Genomic DNA, 23,100 nt, shown 5'->3' with positions numbered 1-23,100 from the left:
GGACAGACAGCTTGCTTCCTGCCCCTGGCTATCACAAGGAGCCCATTCCAACTTCAGAACTAAGTGCATTGACAATTTTGACGGTCACTGCCGATTTCCCTCCGAAGATGCTGCCCAACCAACACGACCTCTTCAAAAAGAAGAGCGGCTGAGAGCTGGTGACCGGACGGGAGGGGACAAAGGTAACCATTTTGCAGACAGGATTCTAGGCCAGGATCTCCGAGCTCAGGGTTTTTCCAAGGCGCCCTCCGACAAGCCCGGCTCGCAGACCCAGCGCCGCCTGCGCAGCTCCCCACGAGCGCCCAGATCTCAGGCCCCGCCCCCCCGAGGGGCGCCGTGCGCAGGCCCCGCCCCCGCTCTCGCGAGAGCCGGGAGGCGGAAAATGGCGTCGACGTGAGCGCGAGCCCGCGGCCGCCCAGGGAGACGCCGCAGCCTCAGCGGGAGCCGCCGGAGCCGCAGGAAGAAGAGGAGGAGCCGGGTCGAGGATGGTGAGCGCGGCGCCGGGGGTGCGGGCGCGGCGAACCAGCGGGAACTGGCGGGGCGCGGCCCTGTGGCACGCGCAGCCTCCGGCCGACCCCGCCCCCACATCCGGGCCCTCGCCCGTCGCTGGCTGTCACTTGGGGGACGCCCCACCCCCTGCTTCCTGGCGCGGCTGCGACTGGGCCACGCCCACCGGGCTGGGCTCCGCCCCTGGTCCTTCTGCATCCGGGGCCCTGGCACCTCCCGGTTCGACTGCGCAGCTCCGGGCGGGCGGGTGGGTAGACTTCGGCCCTCGGGTAGTGCGCTTGATCCCTTCTGGCCCCTCCAGCATGTTCTAGCGGTGCCCTGCTCAGGGCCCCATCTTCGTAGCCTTCGCCTCGCCCTCACCCTGTAGGCCACGCCCCTGCTGTGTCGGGGTGGGGGGCGGGCATCCCCCTGTCCCAAGTTAGGGACTAGGGACTGCTTCTTCCATAGGAGTAATTCCAGACAGTTACCCCTTATGCAACTGGGACCCCTCCCAGTGCCCTACCAGAGGATGGGAACACAGGAGGCTCAATCCACCCTTACCCCCGTCCTCCCCGATGGTGACTCCTTAGAATGGGGTCTGACCTGGTGATGTCTTGAGGGCATTCGCTGCTTCAGGAACGTTCAAAGGTCTGGGGGGGGGGGGTTCCCCTGGCTGGTCCAGGCCGACCTGGGCCCAGAGGGGTTCTCTCTGCCTTTTCCTTTCATTAGGAGGAGGAACCCTCGGGGCCCAGCCCGGACATGCCGGCTGCTGCAGAGCCCAGCTTCACTGAGACTGACAAGGAGGTGCTGTCTCCAGCTGTGGCCGCCGCGGCCACCTCGTCTTCCATGGGGGAGGAGTCAGGCCCTGAACGGGCAGCCACACCCCCAGTGTGGGACCGCGGAGGGCCTGGGGGGACCCAGCAGGGTGGCCCCTCACCCCCAGACAGTGGTCAGCCTGGTCCTGGATCCAGCCTTGGCCCGGCCAGCACAGTCTCTGGGACCAGCGAGGACCTGAGGCCTCCCAGACGTCGCCAACAACCAGGTGATCTGTGATGGAGCCTTCTGGAGGGTCACAGGCCTTGGAACAATAGAGAGGAGTACAGAGTATCTCCAAACTTGGGCCCCATCTAGAGGGAGTCACCATTTCCTGAGCGAGCACCAAGTGTATGCCAGGCTGTGGCTACAGTGATGAGCTAGGCCATCCCAGCCTCTGCCCTCCGGGAGCCCAGTCTGGTGGGGGAAGCAGATGGTAAAGGTGCTGGTAAGAAACCAGTAGGGTAGTTCCAGCCTCATCTGTGCCTCTCCGGGGCATAACTCTGGACAGCGTGGACGAGAGAACAGTGGGTGACACCTCCCCTTCTGTGCTTCCTGCAGGGAAGCAGATACCCTGCTCCAGCCCTGGCTGCTGCCTCAGTTTCCCCAGTGTTCGAGACCTGGCACAGCATCTGCGTACCCACTGCCCACCCACACAGTCCCTGGAAGGTAGGGCCAGAGTAGGCGGTGGGGAGGCAGTTTGGGGTGGGAAGCAGGCAGTGCCTCCAGGCCAGCCTCGGCCACCCGTCTCCACTCCTCTGTCCTTTATCCCTGTCCTGCCAGGCAAGCTCTTCCGCTGTTCTGCCCTGAGCTGCACCGAGACCTTCCCCAGCATGCAGGAACTCGTGGCACACGGCAAGCTGCACTACAAACCCAATCGCTACTTCAAGTGAGACCGCCCCCCCTATGCCGACTTCACCGGTCCAGGCAGCTCCTCCCACCCCTGGTTTGATTGCCACTACCTGGGGTCCAGGCCTTTCTCTCCCTTCCTAGTCAACAGGGAGGTGGGTTGAGTCTGGTAGTGGGCGTGCCCTCGGGCAAGGCCTGCCCTTACCCGCCCTGAAAGAGACCCTGGTTACGGGACTCCGGAGACCCGGGGGAGGAGCGAGGAGCTTGGAAAGGGCGGGGCATACGTGGTGTGTTTGCACCCAGTCTCTCCTGACCCCGCTAGAAGAGAAGTGGCCACCTAAGTCAAAATTGAGACTTCCTTCCTCGTTTTCCCAGGGCAAGGACCCAGAGGGGTCCGGAAAGGTCGCAGCCACACTGGGGGGCGCTTAGAGCAAGCTTCTCCCCCCGCAAATGGGGGATCTGTGATTTGGGCCTTAGGCTCCCTTACCTACGCCCGTCGCGCGGCAGCTCCCCAGGTAGCGTCGGATAGGCCCTACCCTCGTCCCGCAGGAGGCCCAGCCCAGCCCTGTGCCTGCCCCCAGGTGTGAGAACTGCCTCCTGCGCTTCCGCACGCACCGCTCGCTCTTCAAGCATCTGCATGTTTGCGCCGAGCATGCGCAGAGCCCAGCCCCGCCGCCACCCCCCGCCCTCGACAAGGAGCCGCCGGCGCCCGAGCGTCCCCCGGAGTCCGACGCCGCGTCGGCGCCGGGCCTGCCGTTCCCGCTGCTCGAGCCGTTCACGACCCCCGCCCCTGCCCCCACCGGGCCCTTCCTGCCCTACTTGAACCCCGCGCCCTTTGGCCTGAGTCCCCCACGCCTGCGCCCCTTCCTGGCCGCGGCGCCCGGGCCGCCCGCCTCCAGCGCCGCAGTCTGGAAGAAGAGCCAAGGTGAGTTGGGAACTGGGCCGCCTGAAGGGCGAGCCGCGCGCCCCCGGGACTCCTGACCTTGACCCGCCCGTTTATCTCAGGTGCCGGCGGCAGCCCGCGAAGACCCCAGGGCGGCTCCGACACGCCCTCAGGTGCGTGCAGGTGACCACCGGGGGAGGGGAGGAGGGGATTGTTGTCTGCGCCCTGCGGGGCCCAGGGGACGCCGGGAGGCAGTGTTGCCCGCCCCTTCTCAGGGGGCTAGAACTGCCACCCCCGAAATACAAGAGCTTTGCCTTAAAAATACTGGCCCCGGAGCCTTCATCTGCGCCGGCGTTTCCGTGTAAAACCCGCGCCCGGTTCACCAGGCCTTCCCCTGCGGTGGTTCCAGGGATAGGAGTGGGGGATTCGGAGAAGCCCAGTTTAGTGCCCCCGATTACAGGAGGGAGCACGCCCGGGAGCACTTGGACCAGCCAGGCCAGACCAGCCAGGTGCCCGGGAGCCGCCGGGGAGGCGGGGAGAGGTCCGACCCGCGCTCGCCCGCGTCCGCCAGCCTTGGGGTGGACGGGTCCTCGGGCCGGGACTGACGGGGTCCCGCCTGCCCGCAGGGCACGCGGCCCCGAGCCGCATCGTGTGGGAGCACACGCGCGGCCGCTACTCGTGCATGCAGTGCGCCTTCTCCACGGCCTCGCGGCCCGCCATGACACTGCACCTGGAGGACCACCGCGCCGTCGCCCCCGCGGCCCCGGGGCCCGGGCAGCCGCGCCCCGACGCGCCCGCGGGTAAGGCGGAGGAGCGCGCGGGTGGGGAGGGCGGGGCCCCGGAGGCGAGGGGCGGGGCCGAGGCTCAGGCGCCCCCTCCTCTGCCCCACCCAGACCCGGCCCCGCTCGCACCCAAGGTGTCTCCGCTGCTGTCAGAGGGGGACTGTCCGGTGTTCTCGCCGTTCTGAACCCCGCCGCGCGGGGGGGGGGGGGGCGTGGCTGGACTGTAGGGTGTGGGGAGTTTTGTGATTTTAACGGGGTTTAAGATGGAGAGGGTGGGGGGACAATAATAAAGGAGGCGCGATGAGCCAGCCTGTGCTGTGTCTGGGTCCCTTGCCCCTCTGATGCACAGCAGGCTAGTCCAGCCCAGCCCAGCAGTCCTGGGGTGCTCGTGTCTGGGGAGGGGACAGGCCTCCCCTCAGACTCACTCCTCCCGTCACCTTAACGCTGGGCCCCGGGTCTCCTGCTCAGTTTTACTCCATCCAGCTGTAGTTGGGACTGCCAGCTCCCGTGTCTTGCCCCACCATTTCCAGAAACCAGGTGGGAGAGAACATCACTTTTGAGAAGTCTCAAGGGTCAGTCAGTAGGACAGGCTGGGAGGCTGGTCCTGCTGGAGGCCACACCCACCTCCCCCATCCTGAGGCCAGTGTGGACTCCCAGGTGACAGGGTTGAGGTGGTGGTGCCAGGGCCTCTGGCTGCAGGCTTTGTCAAGGACAGGCTTTGTCACTGCCCTCCAGACCCTCAGGAGGAGAGCCGGTCAAAGCCTGACCCAGGGAGCCTGAGCTCCCTCCCCCTACCCCGTCCCCTGTCTCAGTCTTCCAGCCACTGCTATCTCCTCTTCCCTTCCTTTATGAGAAATCCGTCCTAGGTCAGGGGTTAGAACCTGGGGCCACGCTGCTGTCCCAATGCTGTTGTCACCCCAACCCAATGGGCCAAGCCTACCAAATTGGAAGTCTTAGGAGCCTTGTTGGCAGCCGCCCTTCAGAGGCTCCTCCTGCGTCTTGCTCCCTTCCACCCCCCTGGTCCCCCAGCCTAGGTCCCTGACCCAGTCCTCAGGCACCTGAAGCAAGCCTCCTGCCCTCTTCCCCAGTCTGAACACCACTGAAAACATGTGTCTCTTCTCCCTGCCTTCAGTGGCTCCCCACGGCTCTCTGGATGAAGACCTTGTTCTAATAGCCCACAAGGCTCCATCGTGAACCTCTCCCACGCCCCCATCCTCAGCCTCCTTGAGGTTGAAGAGCTCCAAGCTCCAGAGGCCGTTCTGCTTCTTCTGAAGGGGAGGTTGATCTGAGTGCCCTTAGGATGGGCACACCTGCATCTGGGGGCCTGACTGCCTGCACAGCCGCCAGAGCTCTCACAAGGGGCTTCAGGGCTGCCCTGTCACTGGTGGGGTTGTAGTCGAGACTCCGCTGGCTCAGGCCAGGGGTCTGCTCTGCCACCAACTCTGGGCCCACTGAGGTAGTATCACTCAGCACCTGCTGTGGGGCTAGCTGGGATATCAGGGGGCTTTGGGGCTCCAGGCCCCTGAGCTGCCCTCTTCTGAGCCAGAAGCCGTGGAACCAGGACTTTCTGACCCTGGAGAAGACTCAACCTCCCTGCATCTCACTTTGCTAGTCCTTAAATGGGTGTTACTCTGGAGTCCTTGTGAAGGTTCAAAGAGGGCCTGAGGAGAGAGGGTGGGGGCTTGGGAAATATTTGTGAGTGATTCACGTCACTCTAGCCACCAAGCCCATCCCCCCAGCAAAGAACACAGGAAAGAGGTGGGATGGGATCAAGGGGCCTATTTTACAGCCAGAGAAGGTGAGGCTAGGAGGGTAAGATCAATGAGCCGGTGTGGCTCCAGTTCAATCCCTGATTCCGTACCACCCTAGAAGCTGGGGATGGTTCCCAGCTATAAGAAAACCCAGGCAGTGAAGCCCAAAGGGCACCCTCCCCTTTTCCCACATCTCCAGTGCTGTCTATCCCCCGACACTGCAACCTGTCTCTGAGGTACCAGAGTCCCTTTCCCCATCAGGCCCCTCATTCAGCCACCCTCAGATCTAGGCAGTGCCACTTCCCAGTCTCTCTGGAGCTTCCCAGAGAGTCCCAGAGCCATCCTGGTCCAGGTACCCCACCCCACTCTACCCATGTAAATGCAACAGCCCCTCCCCCTAGCAACCTGAAACTGCCCAGAGGCCCAGGGACCTAGATCATGACCTGGCCTGGGAACCCTGCTCACTCCAAAAGCAACTGCCTACTGTCGCCCCTTACCAACTCATGTCCAGCTTTCTCAGCTCCACTGGGAAGTCTGCTCCCAGCTTCCCTCCTGGGCTTCCGCAGCCCCTGCCCACCCTCAGGTCAAACTGGTCCCGTGGAGGGCTCCCCTCCCCCAACTATAAGATGCCTGATCCCTGAGTCTTCGGGCCCTGGCTCCGCCCAGCAGAGGGCGCCCGGGAGTGTCAGTCTTGAAGGGAGATGGAAGGACAGGCCAGCCTATCGGTGCCGTCGTCCACTTGGAGGGGCTGCCCCAGCGGGAGGCAGGCTGATGAGAGACCGGGTTTATGATGACCAGGCTGACCCCTCTCCAGGTGGCTTACAGTCAGCTGAGTCCGGCCAGGTGCCCACCCACCATCCTGCAGTTGTCCAGCACCAGCCTCATCACCGGACTGGGAGAGGGGAGATCAGGCTCCTGGGCACACATCCCAGAATGCTGCCTCTGACCTGGGCACACGTCCCATCCTGGCCTCCTGACTCCTCCGTGCACCCCTCGACCCCAGGATTGGCCGCTGCTACCGTATCTGTCCCCTGACCAAGACCAGGGCAGCCAGGTGCACGCCCCAGGCTCTTGTGCAAGGATCAAATGCGCCAGCTCTGGTTCCCCACTGCCAATGCCCTGTGAGCTCGGAACCCCAGGATCCCTCCATAGCCCTCCCTCCACATGCTCGCCCCAGTGAACACCTCCCCTGCCTACACCCCAGGGCAGACCCTGGCCTGCCCTACTTTGGGCTTCTGGTTCTTCAGCTCCATTTGTGGAGCCTCCTGTCCAAGTTCATGGCGGCACTTTGCAGACCAGCCCCCAGGAAAGCTCCAGACACAAAGGGGAGTAGGGAGAGGTGGTGGAAACACCTCCTGGGGGCTGTGGGGGAACAGGGCTTGCGAGGGTGGGACCCGCCAAACTGCGAGTTCCAGGCTGTAGTGTTTTCACATAGGGTGGCTAGCCCTGGAGCCTGGGAAGTCTAACTAGCTTGTCGCCAGCATCCAGTCCTTTAGCTGACCTTCATTGGGCACCCACTGTATGACTTTGGCCAATAATCACTTTCATTAGTTCATTTCCCTCATTCACCAAACACTGGGAGGGTCAGTCAGCCTGTGACCTGCCTATGCTGGCTGGTCCCAGAGACCCAGAGAGGACCCACTCCCACCATCCCTGGTCTCCCAGGACTCCTGTTGCAAGGGGGGGACCCTCATCTGAGAATGTGACCCAAGATCACTGCACCCTGCCAGTGCAGGGATGGGGTTGGGCAGGCACAAAGGCACTAGAATCCTCAAGCTGTACATCTTAGACACAAAAAGGCAGAGTCATTCCCAACTGTGTGGCCTGCGGCCTCCATGGGCAGGGAAGTAATGAACGGCTCCAGCTGGGAATGCAGGGTCCTCAGGACAGACCGGACCCTTCTGCACCCTCGCTACTGCTGGGCATCGCCTGGGACGTTTAGGAATCTGATGCTCCACCATGGATCTGAGGCAGATCCTTCACTTTAATTGGGGTCCCAGGGTGACTCATGGGCACATTATAATCACCTTGAGTGTTAAGAAGTCCCTAGGCTTAGGGCACCTAGCTGGCTCAGTCGGAGTGTGAGTCTTGATCTTGGGGTTGTGACTTCAAGCCCCAAGTTGGGTGTAGGGGTCACTTAAATAAACTTAAAAGAAATCTCCAGGCTCAGGCCAGGTCAGGATCTGGCCAGGATCTCCAGGAGCTTCTTTCCATCTTTTTGCAAACTCCTAAAGCTATTTACACATATACCTAAACTGGAGACTCAGGGCTCTGCACTCTCCTGAAGTCACTGACCTCCCACAGACCAAGCCCTGCACTTAGGGCTCGCCTCACATCCCCCGCAGCACAAGTCTTGCCTGCTCCCTTCACCCCCTCTCCACTGCTCTGCCCGCTGTCCCCATTTCCCTCCTGGCCCTCAGGCACCCTCCCCTGCCCCGCAGAGAGTGAGGCCTTAGCTACTGCCCCCCACCCCACCACCACATCTGCCATCCCAGCTGGGCCCTCTGCCTACCGTGGCTGTCCTCAACCCATGTGACATCTGCCCCTGTATGTAATAGGGAAGTCTTGCTCAGAGCTGAGAATCCAACAGTGGGGAAGTGTGGAAATGAGGCAGGCAGGTGAGGCAACAAGGGCCAGCAGAAGGGCCTCACCCATCATGCTCCCCCAACTCCCAAGCCTCCTGGCCCAGAGCTGACCATGCCCCTAACTCATAGAGCACTCCCCCTCCCAAGAAGGCCCTCAGGGCCTGGCACCAGGTCCTCTCTGGAGACCAGAAGTCAGCCAGCCCCCAGAACCACACAGAGTCAAGAAACTGGTCACCGTGTTGGGCATGTGCTGACAGCCGATGCACAAAGCACAGAAACCATGGAGACGGTAGCAGGCAGGACAGGAACTCGAGTGCCAGACAGGATCTAGGGACAGGCAAGGTCTGTCTCCGCCTCCTTTCCTTCCTCCTCTGCCCTCCCCACCCAGCCAGCATCCCCTACCCCCGTGGGGCCCGTGGAGCACAAGCCACAGTCACTTCCTGAAGGCAGCGGCCCAGCTTGGGTCCCACTTGCTCTGTGGCCCATCACCCGCCTGCAGCCATGGTGAGTGAACCCTCAACTGTAGGTGAGCCCCCCACCCCACCGGGGAACAGCAAAGCCATCACAAAGGCCCAGAGGTGGGAAGCAGCCAGGATGCACCACTGGGTCAGCTGGGGCCCAGGCCGGGGCTTCGACTTGAAAAAGGGGGAACAGGCAGACAGTCCAGACGACTCTCCTCCCAGGTCAGCATGAACAGTACCCTGGTCACAGGAGGCCAGGGTGAGCATGGGGGCAGCTTCCTGTGGGTCACAAAGTGGGCCATGTACTCGCCGCCCACCCCCCACCCCAGCAGTCACCCAAGGCATGACCTGCTGACCTGGATTTCTCTGGTCCTCTGGGTTACCTGGGAATCCTTACCCCAACCCATCTGTTGGTGGACTTTCATAGGGGCATTTCCAGCCGTGGCTGGAATTGCTACCTTTACTCATTCTCTGGGTGGGGAAAGGAGGCACAGACAGGAGCAGTCTCCATAGTTCTGTCCTCCAACCCCGTCTCCTAGGCCCCAGCTGAAGCCAGGCTTGGGGGCCAGCAGCAGGGCCACCTGTGGTCCAAGCAGGTCCGGCCTACTTGTGCACCCGCCTGTATCCGTGACAGAGCACGGGGGCCGGCAGATGGTACCTGGGACGGACGAGGTGTGCCACAGGAGGCGCATGTGCCTGACCATGCCGCTGCCCAGGCCGGCCTGCCACTGCTCAGGGGACTGTGAGCACCCTGACCATCCACAAAGGGTGTCTGGGACTGGGAGACAGACCCTGAGCCCACAGCTGCCTCCAGGTCTGTGTCTCTTTACGTCTTTCTGTGTGAGTCTGTGATAACCGGACTGGACATGGCTGACTGTACACCCGTGTCCTGTGTATTTATGTCAGTAAATAACTGCACTTGGAGGACAGCAATGAGTGAGCCACGTCCTGACCTTCACAGGAGCTGGGGGTTGGCGCAGAGAGAACAAAAACTAAAAAGTCAAGGCACATTTGTGAAATAATATGAAATAAACCGTCTGATACACAGGGAGTGGAGAGTACTGGGAAGAGAAAATCAATTTTTTTAATAGGGGTGGTCTGGGAGGGAGGCCTCCCTAAAAAGAAAATACCAGCAGAGAACTGGAGGCGCAAGAGGCAAGAAGCAGGCCATAGGGAGAACTGCCTGGGACTAGGGGCAGGAGAAAGAAGAGCTGGGGTGGGAGAGAGTGGGGGAGAGGAGACCAGCCCAAGGTGACTGGGTACAGGAGGCGGTTCGGTGATCTAGGGCCTTCATGAGGTCTTTAGCTTTTACCATGGGGAAATGAAGGAACGTTGCCAGATTTTGAGCAGAGGGGCTTCCTCTGGCTGCTGTGTGGGAGGGGCCTGGACAGAGATGGGGATGGGGGGGGGGGGGACGACGACATGGGGGAGGAGCCTGAGTGCCTCCAGCCAGCATGACAGTGGTACAGGCAGTGAGAAGTGGTTGGATTCCAGATGTATTTTGAAATCAGAAGAGAAGGCACTAGGGATACGGAGCATGAAAGCACACGGTTATCTCAAGGACACTGAGAGGGAGGCTGTGGGAGCAGCAGCCTATGGGGGAGCAGCAGGAGCCCGGGTCCTAATGGGGGTGAGGCTGGGGCATATGCAGTGCCTAAGTGGTGAGGTCAGGACTCCAGGGAGCCTGGAAACAAATGTGAGGGTCCTCAGCCAAGGGCAAAGGCTGGCAACGAGGAGCTAGGAGAACCCTGCCTGACTGGCTCTATGTCCCTTAGGGGAGCCATCAGGACTTCCGGAGCCTTCAAGCAAAGTTCCAGGCCTCTCAGCTCGAGACCAGCGAACTCCCCAAAAAACCCCCAAAGCCTGAGTTCAACAAACTCCTAAAGAAGTTTCCACCACCCGAGCTAAGCGAGCACCCCAAGAAGCCCCCACAGCCAGAGTTCCACACAGTACCCAAGAAGCCCCCACAGCCCCCTTGCACCGATCTCCCCAGAAAGCCCTCCAAACCTGAGTCGAGTGAGCCCTCCAAAAAGTTCCCACAGTTCGAGACCCCTCAGAAACCCCCACGGCCTGAGCCTAGCAGGCCCCCACTGGAGCCCAAGCCCAGTGCCTTCCCTAAGAAGCTCCAGCAGCTGGAGCCCAATGGGACCACCCCAGAGCCTTCACAGCCCGACTTTAATACCCTTCCCAAGAAGCCCCCTCAGCCCGACCTCAGCGTGAACCCTAGAAAGGCCCTGCAGTCTGAGGTCAGTGGCCTCCCTAAGAAATCCCTGCCACAGCCTGAATTCAATGAGGTCCCTCAGACGCCCCCCTGGAAGTTAGAGTCCAATGAGCACCCGCCCCACTGCTCAGAGCCCGACTTCAGTACGTTTCCCAGAAAGATCCCAGCCCCTCAGCTGAGTGATCTCCCCAAGAAGCTCCTGCACCCTGATTTTGGTGACCTCACCAGGAGGTCCTCAGAGCCTGAAGTCAGTGTGTTTCCCAAGCGGCCACGGCAGTCTGAATTCAAAGCACCCTCCAAGAAGCTCCTGCAGCCTGAGCTGGGGGCCCTCACCAGGGTGTCCTCAGAGCCCGAGTTTGGCCTCCTCCCCAGGAAGTTCCTGCAGCCTGAATGCCAGCAGCCCCCTCGAAAGTTCTCACAGCCCGAGCCCAGTGCTCTGCCCAAGAAGCACCTGCACACGGAGTTCATTGGTGATCTCCCTAAAAAGCCCCCACTCCCTGGCTCCGTCTCAGAGAGCTCACTCCCCGCTGCTGTGGCGGGCTCCCGCCCCAGGCTCCCACTCAGCCCTGGCTTTGGAGCCAGGGAGCAGAGATCAGGAGCTCGCTCTCACAGTGGAGGCTCGAGGCTGGGCCTCCAGCCTGGCCACCCACCCCGGCGGAGGCCTCTGCCCCCAGTAAACAGCCTAGGCCCCCCCCCAGCCAAGCCCCCACTGCCCCCTGGCCCCAGGGATGTCCAGAGCTTCCGAAGAGCCGCAGCCGCAGCCACAGGTAGGTCACAGCAGCCTCCGCAAAAAGCTGGGAAGGTAAAGGCAGGGCCTGCCTCCCTCCCGCTCTCCTCCTTCCACAGCTCTGAGGAGGACCCGTTCTTCTGCTGGGATCCACCTCCAAGCCCGACAGACTCAAGACATCCTGCAGTGAGTGTGGGGAGTTAGTGGGTCCTGGCGCAGGTTTAAGGCTGAAAGAGGCCCTCATCTCAGGTTCCTACAGGGACCCGGACGAGGCCTATGAGCTGTATGACGACGTGGAGCCCACGGACAACTCCAGCCCCAGTCCCATGGGCAGAGGTTTGTTGGTGGTGGGGCTGAGCCCTCAGCCAGAGCATCCTGCCCAGGCACCCGGGGACCATTCATTGCAAGGGCACATTCTTCCATGCTGTTGCGGCAAATCTGAGGGACAGTCCGTCTCCCTGGCAGTGCCAGGGGAGAAAGTGGAGGGCAGGAAGGGCCTTTTAGAAAGGCCATGCCAGCTCCTGACACAACAGTAGAGGTAGGGCAGCCCAGAGGCCAACACCAGTGAACGTACTGTGGCCACGGCAGGGGTGTGGCCCAGGGTGGTGGCAGGCGGCATTACAGAGCAGTGGAAGAATCAGAAAGAGGATTTGGTGGCATGTGATGCAGGGGCGAGAGGGAGCAAGTGAGCCCATGACACGGATGAGGCCCAAGTCAAGCTTGACACTTGGGTGCAGAGAGGAGGTATCCCTGAGTCGGGGACAAGGTGTCAGGTTCCATAGTAGACTTGTTGCACTGGAGGCACTTGCTGGATGTCCAGGCAGGACTTGGGCCTCAACTGAGGCATGGGCTGTAGACGGAGACCCTGAGCCTGCAGTCCTAGACACTCTGTGCTCAGGTTCCTGAGGACCTTTCTTTCTCCCTTCTTCCAAGTCTCTGCTCCCAGAGAGCAGGATAATGGCAAAGCAGACCCGTCTCCAGCCCTGCTATAGGTTAATGCTTTCACCATTTTTTTTTGGGGGGGGGGGGGGGGGGAGTGACTTTCATGCAAGCCCTGTATGTGAACATCACTGAACATGTACAGCCACCCCCCACCCCCAAGGCAACAGCATGCCCTTTTACAGAGGTGGAAGCCTGAGAACCCCAGAAGCAACTTGCCCCAGTTCACACAGCCGGCAGACAGGAGCCCAGGCCCTGTGCTCTCAAGACTTCCCTGCCCTATCTTTGGAAGGGCTTCCTACAGGGCAACCTTTTATTAAGGGTGGTGCCTTTGGGATGCTCCGCGCCTGCGCCCCCCCCCCCCGCCCCGCCCCGCTCAGCCCCAACACCAAGTCTGCTGCCTGTACTACTCTTTCCCAAGCCCCTTCTGCTTCTCCTGGGCTTTCCTCAGGGGCTGCTTACAAAACCGTCTTAGTAGAGCTTCCTGACAAGGCTCCTCCTGCTTCCGCTCTACTGAGGCTCTTGTGGCTGGGGTCTGGGGGGCCAGTCTTGGAGAGGGACGTGGGGAAAGAGGCAGTTAGCTTCCAGCAGCCTTGAAGGTATGCCCCCCCCCCCCACTCTTCCCCAATCCCCAAACAGACCAAGAACATCCCGACTTCTGCTCACTGTCCCTGCCAGTGGAAAATCATCTCCCCATTCCATGCCATTCTGCAAGACTCCAACAAAATACACTTCTCAAATCTCTCCCTTCTTGAAATACTATGTGGGTCCTCACTGGTAATACACTGTCCCAAAGGCTACTTTGTACTCTTCTAGTCCAACCTCCCACTCTGCCCTACTTGGGAATGGTAGCAGCCCGACCCCAGAGGTTCCTTCCACAGCTGGGAGCTCTCCTGGAAGGGGCTGGGGCCAGCACACGTAGCTCTTTCTCAGATCTCAATAGGTCACCCTTAGAACCTCCCTTACCTATGTGCCTGATTAGGGTCACACTGCCAGAAATTTGGGCTGCAGGTGTGCCAGGTCTGTCCTGTGCCACAGTGCCCAGGGGCATGCTCTACCCCGTGGTGGGTTTATAGGGGTCCTGGGGTGCCTCTGGGAGAAGCAGGAGCAGTTGGAGGGAATATCCTGGATGAAACTGGAGATGGCATCATCATCTGAGCACCAGGATGTGGCTGGAGTCTGGAGCAAAAAGCCAGAGGCTTCAGGCTTCAGGTTCTAGATCATTCACTCAACTGGTATTCATGAGGCTCTTGTAAGCCAAACCCCAGGGCCAGCAGGCTCCTACGTGGCACTCACGGGGGAGACCCCTCACAATAGTCTCAGCAGCAGCCAGGCCAGTCCATGAACCCCACCCCATCAGCCCCTTCTCAGACACCCACTTCATTTGCTCTAGGAAATACCTTTGCCTTATTTTTTACCTAAATCCTAGGACAATCCCCAGAAGCCAAGCTATTCTAAAAGACAGACATGAAATGGCCTCAAAAGCCTGCAAATAAATCCTGCCTTTATCATTTCCAGCCAGATGACCTTGGAGCAGGACTGCTTTACTACTCAGAGCCTTTATTTCCCTCATCAGCGAGCTGGGAATGACAGTATTACCTATTATCCTAAGTAATAAGGTCGCTATGAGGGTTAAGTGAGTTCCTGCAGTAAGCAGTTTCTGCTACACCTACCATGCAGCAGTTCAGAAAACAAAGGCAATGCACTAGAATTCACAACCCCCAAGAAAGGCCTCCGGGGAAGACGGACAGTTGGCAGGGTGGGGGTTGGGAGGGAATGGATGTCCTAAAAACTGACATAGGAAAGGCTCATTCAAGATCAAGTCACCAGTGTCAAGAGGGAGGCTGAGCCAACAGTCCCTGCCCTAACTCAGCGCTCTGACTGCTCCCAGATGAAGTGCCATTTACCCAGCAACCCCCCAGGCCACCACAAGATCCAGAACTCAGGTAGGGGGGGCGGTCATCAGCCCGCCAAGGGCATGGAAGAGGGAGGGACTGAGCTCTGGACAGACAGGAAGGGGGCCCCTGGGAAGCACACCTTGTTCAGGAGTATCCCAATTCCTCAGGAAGGAGAAGGCTCCCCAGCCACAGCAGTTGCCACCCACAGACCTGAAGTCCCTGAAGCAGATCCGGAAGGCAGAGAAAGCGGAGAGGGAGTTCCGGAAAAAGTTCAAGGTGTGAACACCAGAATCCTCTAAACAAGAGCCCTGGGAGATCTGGGCACAGCCCCAATTGACCAAGACCCCACATATTCCATCCTCAGAAAGAAGCTGGGGTTCCTGGGGGGACAGCACAAAACAAAAGCTCTAACATATCCCTCCCCAGTTTGAGGGGGAGATAGTGATTCAAACAAGGATGATGATTGATCCCAACGCCAAGACACGTCGTGGGGGTGGCAAGCACCTGGGGATCCGGCGTGGGGAGATCCTGGAGGTGATCGAGTTCACAAACAAGGACGAGATGCTGTGCCGGGACACCAAGGGCAAATGTAAGTCAGCCAGACCAGGAAATCTTAGGGCAATGGGCTACCACCAGGGGGGCTACGGGCTCACCTATCCTGTTCTCTTTCACAGATGGCTACGTGCCCAGAACAGCTCTACTGCCCCTGTGAGTGTGGGCCCTGACTGGGGGTGGAGGGGAAGGTGGGGTGGTCAGGGGGACAAGGTGACCTTTACTGACCAAACTGTGCTCTCTGCTAGGGAAACGGAGGTGTATGATGATGTTGGCTTCTGCGGTATGTAGATGCTCAGGGTGGGCTGGAAGGGACCACAGTGCCTAGAAAGAGGTAACCCCCTACTCCACCATCCCATTTCCCTGGGGGCTGCTCATTAGCTGTGTATGGGGAGAGGAGTCACTCCAAGTCACCCTTCCTCAGCAGAACCTCTGGAGAGCCAACCATTCCCCCAGGGAAGATAAGGCCCACAGGTGTGGGTCCCCAGGACAACCTGTCAGCCCAGACACCCACTAAAGCAGGAGTTTTGGAGACCAGACTGGCAATCACAGAACCACCCAGGCTCATGCCTGACTACATACATGAACCACATAAAGCTCCTATTTAAAGCGATTTTTGCTTCTTGTCTTTTCTTTCCCTGATTGACACAGTGGAGTCATGATCAGACACCTGGGGGTCTATAAGGTTGACCACATCCCTCCACTGTCTCAGCCCTCAGGGATAAACACCAGTAGCAGTGTGACAGGGAGAAGGTGGCAGAGGTAGGACACCACATCCAAACATGACAAGCAGTGGTTGCAGCTCCACACAGGCTTTATGAGACCACATATTGGGGAACAGGAGAGTTCTAACCCAGTTCTAATAGAACCCAGGAATCACAGTCAGCCTAAACCACTACAGGACTAAATATGCTCAGAAACTCGCACCGTGCTTGGTCTGCTGTAGCAAAGAAAAGCTGCCATGGACTGTGTTTTGATCTTGGACTTCCCAGCCTCCAGAACTGAGGAATAAATGTCTGAGTTTATAAGCCCACCCAGCTTATGGTATTTTTGTTATAGCAGCCGAAATAAGACTGTAACAAAAGCCAAACAGGAAATAAGCCTGACGCAATTTCTGTACCCCAAAGAGCAACTGTACAGGAGGGAGAGAGAATGGCTCTCAGGACCTGTAATATCCAAGTGCTTTGTTACCAGCACTGGAGAATTCAAGTCCACTCAGGACTCAGTTTCCATGAGAGTTCTCCTCGAGTGGCCAGGGTCCATGTCCTTCATGCTCAGGAGGAATGGGAATGAGACCCCCCAGTGGTCACAGTTCTAAGGGTAGAAAGAAGACTGGCTTTAGCTCCTCAAACCTCAGGGGGTGCCCCACAACACACACGCAAAAAAGCAAGCATCTTTTCAGGAACTGGTATTTATTATCAAAGTCATATTCGATGTCAACAAGATGCCACAACTACAAAAAAAATTGCGCACATTGCAATCTCAATGCAAACAGTCAAATGGAACCCCGGTCATTAAAAAAGTAATTCAAATTACCCCAAAAAGCAACTGAATTTTTTAAACATCTTTATACATCCAGCCAACAAATTAAAATGGTTAACAAGAAAAAATACAAATTCAGAGGTCTGGTATCGATGTTTAAAAAAGGCAACTGCTTAAGCATTTCTATCGATTCGAACATCAATCTCTCGGCCACTCAGCTTCATCCCATTCATCATCCGGCAGGCTCTCTCAGCCACCTCTGGCGACTCAAACTTAACCACACCGCACCCCTTGGACTTCCCGTTCTCCATCTTGATGTCGGCATACAGCACGTGGCCTGGGCACAGGGAGGGAAGAAGAGACCACAACTCATCAGGCAAACCCAGAGCTCAGCCTCAGTCTGGGCTCCACTCAGTCCAGATCACCTGTTGGATTTCGGTGGACAGAGTCAAAAGGGAGAGCGGCCCTGGCACACAAATGCTCAGAACACAATAGCTGGAATCCAGCGACTATGGCCCTTGGCCATGTTGCCATTCTTCTGCCAACAGAACCACCATCTGACCCATGATAAGCCTTCATGGCAGCTTCAAATGCATACTCATACACTTGAGAAAGTTATAAAGGTGGCTGTGTGAAGCCAACCTTATAGGTGCTTCATCTTCAAGACTTCAGAGTATTTACAAGGCCATCATGAAATAATGGGACATTCTGTATTGTCCACACATAGACTGCATCCTAATTTGAAAGTGGGGTTCACATATTCATTCAAGCACTGATTAAGAATCCAGGTATGTGTCAAGCACCATGAAACAAGTCTATAAGGGAAAGAGTTAAGGACATGACCACGTAGCCCTATGTTAGATGGCCCTCGTTTCTAGAGCCATTAACTCAGCCCAAGGGAAGGTCAACATCTAGAGGGATTCTCGGGACAGTTCTAAAATACTTAAGCTCACCAGAAGGTAAGCTCTCACTACAACAGCTTAAAATAAAGCACTTTTGGAGAATGGCACTTGCAACTCCGGGTTCAGAGACAGGAGAGAGATGAAAAAGGACGGACTAATTTACAAAGGGACTAGTGAGCTTCTCATTAGCAGATGGGCACCTCCAGGCATCTGAGGCAGGAGAGCAGCCTGATCCAACATGACTTTTCAGAATACCTACTACAAACTAAAGAATGGAGAGAGAGCAAGAAGGCACGTATGGCTCAACAGCTGCCCTAAGAGAAGAACCAGGAGAAGCAGCAAAGTGGTGCAATCTGAGCTATCAGTGAAACAGGAAATGAAAAAACACTGAGGAGGCCTTGACCCAGCAAGCCACCTGGACTTGTGGCTTAGGCCTGGGGCTCCCACTTAACATGGTTTAAAGAACAGAGGTGGTGGGAGTCAGGAGCAGGGATTCACCCAGGGACAACTTCACTTCCTTTCAGCCACAAAGTGAGCCTTTCAGAATGGTGGCCTGGTGTGGCCAGAAAACCAAAACCAGAGCCCCTCACCTCATTCACAGACAAGCTCACCCCTGGGAACTTCTGGGTGAGTGCTCTTTGAGGCATGAACCAACAGTACAGTGGTAGAAAGCAACCTCATCTCAGATGTTTTTATTTTACTCAGCTTTGTCACGGAGAAACCATGTGACCTTGGGAACATGACTTTTCCTGACTCATCTGCAAAATGGGGACATCGCCTTTCAAAAACCATAAAAGGAGAAAGATAAGGTTGAAATGAGAACACACATAGGAAGTGTCTGACACATAAGAGGAAACTCAACAACCGGCTTGAATATTTGCACAGGCAGAAAAATGGCAAGTCCCACTGGTCCTTGAGTCACGGCAAGTGGCTGTGAAGACCAGGATGGGAGCTTCGCTGCACCCCACAAATGCATCACTAACAAGCTAAGACTTCTGAAGCCACAACACATGGAAGCACCTAGAAAGCCTTCCTCAAACACTTACCACATTCGTTGAATTTGTCTTTTAGCATCTTCCATGTAAAATCAAATGGGAGCTAAAGGGAAAAGGAAAAACTGATGAGTGATACAACCAAAATCCTAATATCCTAATGCATAAACACCAGGGTCTCTCAGAGAAACTTTCAGGAAATAGGTGATCAGCAGAGAACAAAATACGCCTGTCTGGAATGAGGCTCGAAACCAGCACACCGAGCGTACTCCCTTGTGGCATTCTCTCTCTTCAAGAGGACAGTCGCCTGTGGTTAGAGGCCCCAAAACCACTCAACAGTAGCTGAAGGTGGTTAACTTGGTATAAAGATGATACAGATACAGCCCTTTGTCCCTCTGTCATGCCCAGGTGTAGTGGCTCTTGCCAAGGGAGTCCAGAAGCTCGGGTTGTTCCTGAGCTCACTCACTGTTGGTTCCACCTAGCAGTCCGATAACCCAGGGCTCCTGATGCACAGTTCATACACTCTCACAGTCCTTCCTTATCCTACTAGCACCAAATTTGGGGGGACAGTAGCAAGGTGGCCTTTTGTATTGCTACCCTTCCTACTGAAGGCACCGACTCTGACTTCAACCTGTCCCCTCACCCTTCCTCCCTTTGTGCCTACCACCACCATCAAGTTGCTGAAGAGCCACTTACATTTCTCACAAATATCTGGCAGGCCTTCCTGGCCACCCCAGGAGCATGGCCTCCAGCTCCGCCAAAGGAACCTGCGAAGCTTCCTCCAAAGTTGCCACGCTCCATCTCGATGGCGCGGTCAAAGCTGGCACCGCCACCGCCACCCATGGCCAGGCCCATACGCTCAATGCCAGCACCTAGGGCTGGACCCATGGCAGGACCCATGCGCTCCAGGCTGTTGGCGCCCATGCGCTCCAGGCCCATGCGCTCGAGACTGTTGGCGCCCATTCGCTCCAGGCCCATTCGCTCCAGGTTGTTGGCGCCCATGCGCTCCAGGCCGGTGGCCATGCGATCCATCACAGGGCCCATGCGCTCCAGGCCAGCCCCCATGCCTGCGGGCACCATGCGCTCCATGCTCAGGCCCATGCGCTCGATGGCAGGGCCCATACGCTCTACACCAGAGCCCATGCGCTCAATGGTCTGGCCCACGCGGTCGATGGGCGCGGCCATGCGCTCGAGGCCAAAGCCCATGCCGGCACCCATGCGCTCCACGCCAGAGCCGATGCGCTCCATGGTCTGGCCCATGCGCTCGATGCTGGAGGCCATGTGGTCGAGGCCCAGTGGGCCCATGCGCTCGATGCCAGAGCCCATGCGCTCAACTGAGCCCATGCGGTCCATGACCAGGCCCATGCGCTCAATCTCGGAGCCCACACGATCCATGCCATGGCCCAGGCCTGCGCCCATGCGCTCCATGCCGGCACCCCCAATGCGGTCAATGCCAGGGCCCATCCTCTCGATCCCAGGGACACTGCCTCCACCTCCACCTGGAACAGGGACACAAAACAGAGGCAGGTATCAGGGACTTGCACACTTGTGTGCACACCATGCCAGGAGGGTGACCTGGGTGCAGAGGCTTACACTTCACAAGCTCAACCACAGTTCAGGAATTAAGTCCCACAACAATTTACCATTAGACATCCCTCAAATGTCAAGGCTTAACTGTTGTTAAGGCAGGGTAGTGAGGACATGGTTCTTCCTATTTCTATGCCACAGCTTACATTTCCATAGTAAAATTTATAAAGGGAGAAATTCTACCCTGGAGGACTTGTGTCAACAACGTTCTCCACCATTACTTCGGAAGCCCTAGTACTTCTAACTAGCTTTGTGAGCCATGGTTGTCAATTCCCAAGAACTGTGAGGTCTCCCCACCAAATGACACTGAGAAATGCTCTCAAAGCTCAGAAACCCCACCCTGAGTTGGTCAGTCTGTAAAATGGATTACATGGATTGTATGTGACAATTCAAATCACTCACAACCTTTACCCTCTCCCAGCTTGTCCCTCTCAGATGCCCTGCTGATGGCCAGTCTGGCTGCATTTCCTTAGCACCTCCAGGCATAAAGAAGCTAGTATACAGCCATGTAAATAAGAGTAGATAAAGAAAACAAACACCAATATAGACCCTCTATGTCTAGATAGACAGGCACTTCCAGGGAGCCTTACTCTGTGAAGAAAACCACCAAATAACTTGTGTATAACTCTGCTGGCTTTAGAGGAAAAGAAGTCAATGGCATTGCAGAATAGATTCTAGAAGAGGTCTAAGATCAATTCTCGATGCCATGGTTTAGCTGGACACATGTTTTCGTGTCAGCAATGCAGTGACCCTGTTTTGCTGGTAACTCTGTAGAAGGTGGGGCTGGCTCCACCTCCAAGGCCACTGCCCACCACTTTTCCACATTCAGAGCCTCTAAGGGTCCCTTCTCACTCAAGCTTCGCCATCACCACTGCCACCTGCCTCTAAAAAAGGTCAGCTGAGTCCACAGCCAGCCCATTAGTGACCCAAGCAGCCCAGTCCAAGATGTAATTGAAGAAAAGGAAACTCAGAAGTTTCTGTGAGTCTCTGGCTGACATCACATGTCATTCCACTTCTCCATTTCCTCAGCTGAGTAACAGCACACCAAGTGGCAAAATATAAAAATTTAAGATTAGTCTTTTTTTGGGACACCTGGGTGGCTCAGCAGTTGAGTGTCTGTCTGCCTTTGGATCAGAGTGTGATCCCGGGTTCAGGGATCGAGTCCACATCAGGTTCCCTGTGAGGAGCCTGCTTTTCTCTCTACCTATGTCTCTGTCTCTCTCTCAGGAATAAATAAATCTTTTTTAAAGGGGGGGGGGATATTAGTCTTTCAGAGCAAAAATTTCTAAAAGTATTTAAAAAAGCAAGATACTAGAAAGGGCAGTAGCATGCTCAAGAATATCATTAATCAGGCTGACCCCCTGGATGCCAACAGCAACAGAGAACAAGGGGAAAACGGTGCCCACATGGAGTTCTAGTATCACACACCACAGAAATAACCAGCAAGTGGAGTTACCAAGGAAATGCCAAGACACTCAGAGCCATGGGGAAGTGAGGCATTCAAGCTGGAAAAGTTCATTTAGTTTTAAATACCCATTTTTTTAAAAAAGTGTATTAATGAAAAGATATTCCCAAAATGTTTACAACACTCATCACTGGGTAGTGAAATTGCAGGTATTTACTTACTTTATAATTTTCTTTTTTTTTTTTTTTACTTTATAATTTTCCAAATATTTATGAGTACATGTGTATAGCTTAGTAAGCACTTGTTAGATTTGGAGGTAGTATACCTTTTAATCAGGTATTTACTTTTATGAATTTACAATTTTACAGTATTTAAAACAAAGGCCCCAAATTACATGGAATTATAATAACAATGGCTAATGCTTACATATAGCACTTATACAAATATTTTTTTCTATGCATTAACTCATTTACAACAACCCTATGAAGTAGGTACCATTATAACCCCATATTACAATATGGAAAACAGAGAGGTTCAGTAACTTGCCAAATGTCACACGCTAGGAAGAGACAGAGCTGGTTCCCACCCAGGCAGTCTATTTTAGAGCCCATGCTTTTCACCACTACACTCTTACTATCCCCAGTAATAACAACCTATTCTAAAAATCAAAACATCAAAACTAAGCGTTTCCTACCTCCTCCCTGCTTTGCAATGATCTCTCCTCTCTTCAGTGCATTACTTAGGATTTCTAAGGAAATCAGGAAGAAAAAAAAATTAGCCAAATTTCTCTACGATAACAGAAATTTGTTTAATACAGATTCCAGAATAAGAATATTACTAATTTAAAAATAAAACAAGGAAAGGGGGGAGGGATTAAGAAATACACATATAGACAGGATAATTTTACTGGAAAACCGTAAGAGTCCTTGATGATGGGTCATGATTCTAGGTTCCCATGTAGCTCCAGAGTCTGAGGCCCAGTTGGCAAGACCATCTGGGAATGCGCCCAGCAGAGCTAAGTAAAGAGTCAGTATGCACCAATGAATTGAACTGCGAACATCAGAGCAAGAATGGGGGTGGGGGGTAGCATAGTTTTCTAAAGCTGATCCAGACCCTCAGTACTCAAACTGAAGCCTGCACACACCCACCAGATTCGATCAACAACTCACGGTTATCTCTTAGCAAACTCAAGCTATGGCTGTACTGTCAAAGTCCTGAAAACCAGCAACAATTGCATGCAGTGCTGAAGTATGACCTTACGAACAAGTCATGCACGGAAAGACTCCAGCATGTGGAGCCCACCAGCCCCACCTGGAAGGAGCTGGGTGTGACAGTGACAGACAAAGCTTTAGGAAAACAAAAACCCTACCACACTCAACACTTTGTCTCAAATAGAAAACACTGTTGCTTATTTGCCAACAATTAATCCAAACCTCTTTCAAGTTTGTTTAAAGCTATATGGTTAGCGTTAGCTTTTAAGTTTCTTCTCAGCCTTCCACTGTGTAAAGACATTTGTACCCACTCCCCTCTACAGTCCCAAAGTGTGCTCAGCAATATGGACAAACAGCCACAGAGTACATCTCATTTTATGACTAAGACCACAGACATTAACCCCACCCCCACAGCTGTTTCTGGCACTACAACTACCTGCGCTAAAGGACAGATGTGGGAAAGCATACCTAGAAACAACAGCCCTCCTCCAGCCTGCAAGCAGTACAGGGCTTGCTTATTCTCCCATGACACCTGAGATCCAGCTCAGCATACCCAAGCCCAGCTTCACTTTCC

The 23,100-nt window shown here is 56.0% G+C and overlaps 3 protein-coding genes across 20 annotated transcripts in view; 2 read left to right on the top strand and 1 right to left on the bottom strand.

Annotated features, from left to right (window-relative positions):
- Positions 1-330: 330 nt before the first annotated feature.
- ZNF414 (zinc finger protein 414) lies at positions 331-6,604 on the top strand. 3 transcript variants are annotated; one of them, XM_077860197.1, is made up of 8 exons: positions 345-488; positions 1,216-1,290; positions 1,861-1,968; positions 2,083-2,188; positions 2,730-3,073; positions 3,154-3,204; positions 3,658-3,831; positions 6,379-6,604. In XM_077860197.1, exons 4-8 carry the CDS (start codon positions 2,133-2,135, stop codon positions 6,597-6,599), a joined length of 846 nt encoding a protein of 281 aa, XP_077716323.1. In that variant the 5' UTR covers positions 345-488; positions 1,216-1,290; positions 1,861-1,968; positions 2,083-2,132; the 3' UTR covers positions 6,600-6,604. The 3 variants fall into 3 exon arrangements, with proteins under 3 accessions (XP_077716322.1, XP_077716324.1, XP_077716323.1); XM_077860198.1 differs by lacking the exon at positions 1,216-1,290 and having other exon boundaries at positions 342-488; XM_077860196.1 differs by lacking the exons at positions 3,658-3,831; positions 6,379-6,604 and having other exon boundaries at positions 331-488; positions 1,216-1,528; positions 3,154-3,353.
- Positions 6,605-8,515: 1,911 nt separating this feature from the next.
- PRAM1 (PML-RARA regulated adaptor molecule 1) lies at positions 8,516-15,560 on the top strand. Of its 4 annotated transcripts, none has more exons than XM_077860194.1 (10): positions 8,516-8,653; positions 10,386-11,598; positions 11,678-11,744; positions 11,818-11,894; positions 14,389-14,443; positions 14,563-14,671; positions 14,822-14,984; positions 15,070-15,103; positions 15,196-15,281; positions 15,375-15,560. In XM_077860194.1, exons 1-9 carry the CDS (start codon positions 8,651-8,653, stop codon positions 15,236-15,238), a joined length of 1,764 nt encoding a protein of 587 aa, XP_077716320.1. In that variant the 5' UTR covers positions 8,516-8,650; the 3' UTR covers positions 15,239-15,281; positions 15,375-15,560. The 4 variants fall into 4 exon arrangements, with proteins under 4 accessions (XP_077716320.1, XP_077716319.1, XP_077716318.1 ...); XM_077860193.1 differs by having other exon boundaries at positions 15,372-15,560; XM_077860192.1 differs by having other exon boundaries at positions 15,196-15,560.
- Positions 15,561-16,342: 782 nt separating this feature from the next.
- HNRNPM (heterogeneous nuclear ribonucleoprotein M) overlaps positions 16,343-23,100 on the bottom strand; it is a 276,948-nt gene continuing 270,190 nt past the window's right edge. For 8 of the 13 annotated variants that reach the window (XM_077860179.1, XM_077860182.1, XM_077860180.1 and 5 more), the window contains 4 exons: positions 22,010-22,063; positions 19,020-19,822; positions 18,378-18,429; positions 16,343-16,766 (listed from right to left, as the gene is read on the bottom strand). In XM_077860179.1, the coding sequence (XP_077716305.1) occupies positions 16,603-16,766; positions 18,378-18,429; positions 19,020-19,822; positions 22,010-22,063 (1,073 nt within the window). In that variant the 3' untranslated portion in view covers positions 16,343-16,602. Of the gene's footprint in view, positions 16,855-18,377; positions 18,430-19,019; positions 19,823-22,009; positions 22,064-23,100 lie in introns of all 13 variants that reach the window. The other 5 variants (XM_077860181.1, XM_077860186.1, XM_077860187.1 and 2 more) reach the window with 2 other exon arrangements.

Source organism: Canis aureus, chromosome 19 (assembly GCF_053574225.1).
Source record: "Canis aureus isolate CA01 chromosome 19, VMU_Caureus_v.1.0, whole genome shotgun sequence".
NCBI lineage: Eukaryota > Metazoa > Chordata > Mammalia > Carnivora > Canidae > Canis > Canis aureus.
The sequence above is the reverse complement of the archived record's forward strand: the minus strand, read 5'-3'. Positions and strand labels throughout refer to the sequence as shown.

Coding starts and splice junctions, on each gene's coding strand:
- ZNF414 (XM_077860196.1), top strand. Junction 1,529..1,860: donor CAGACGTCGCCAACAACCAG/GTGATCTGTGAT, acceptor TGCTTCCTGCAG/GGAAGCAGATACCCTGCTCC. Junction 3,074..3,153: donor AGTCTGGAAGAAGAGCCAAG/GTGAGTTGGGAA, acceptor CGTTTATCTCAG/GTGCCGGCGGCAGCCCGCGA.
- PRAM1 (XM_077860194.1), top strand. Junction 11,745..11,817: donor CAGACTCAAGACATCCTGCA/GTGAGTGTGGGG, acceptor AGGTTCCTACAG/GGACCCGGACGAGGCCTATG. Junction 14,444..14,562: donor CCACAAGATCCAGAACTCAG/GTAGGGGGGGCG, acceptor CCAATTCCTCAG/GAAGGAGAAGGCTCCCCAGC.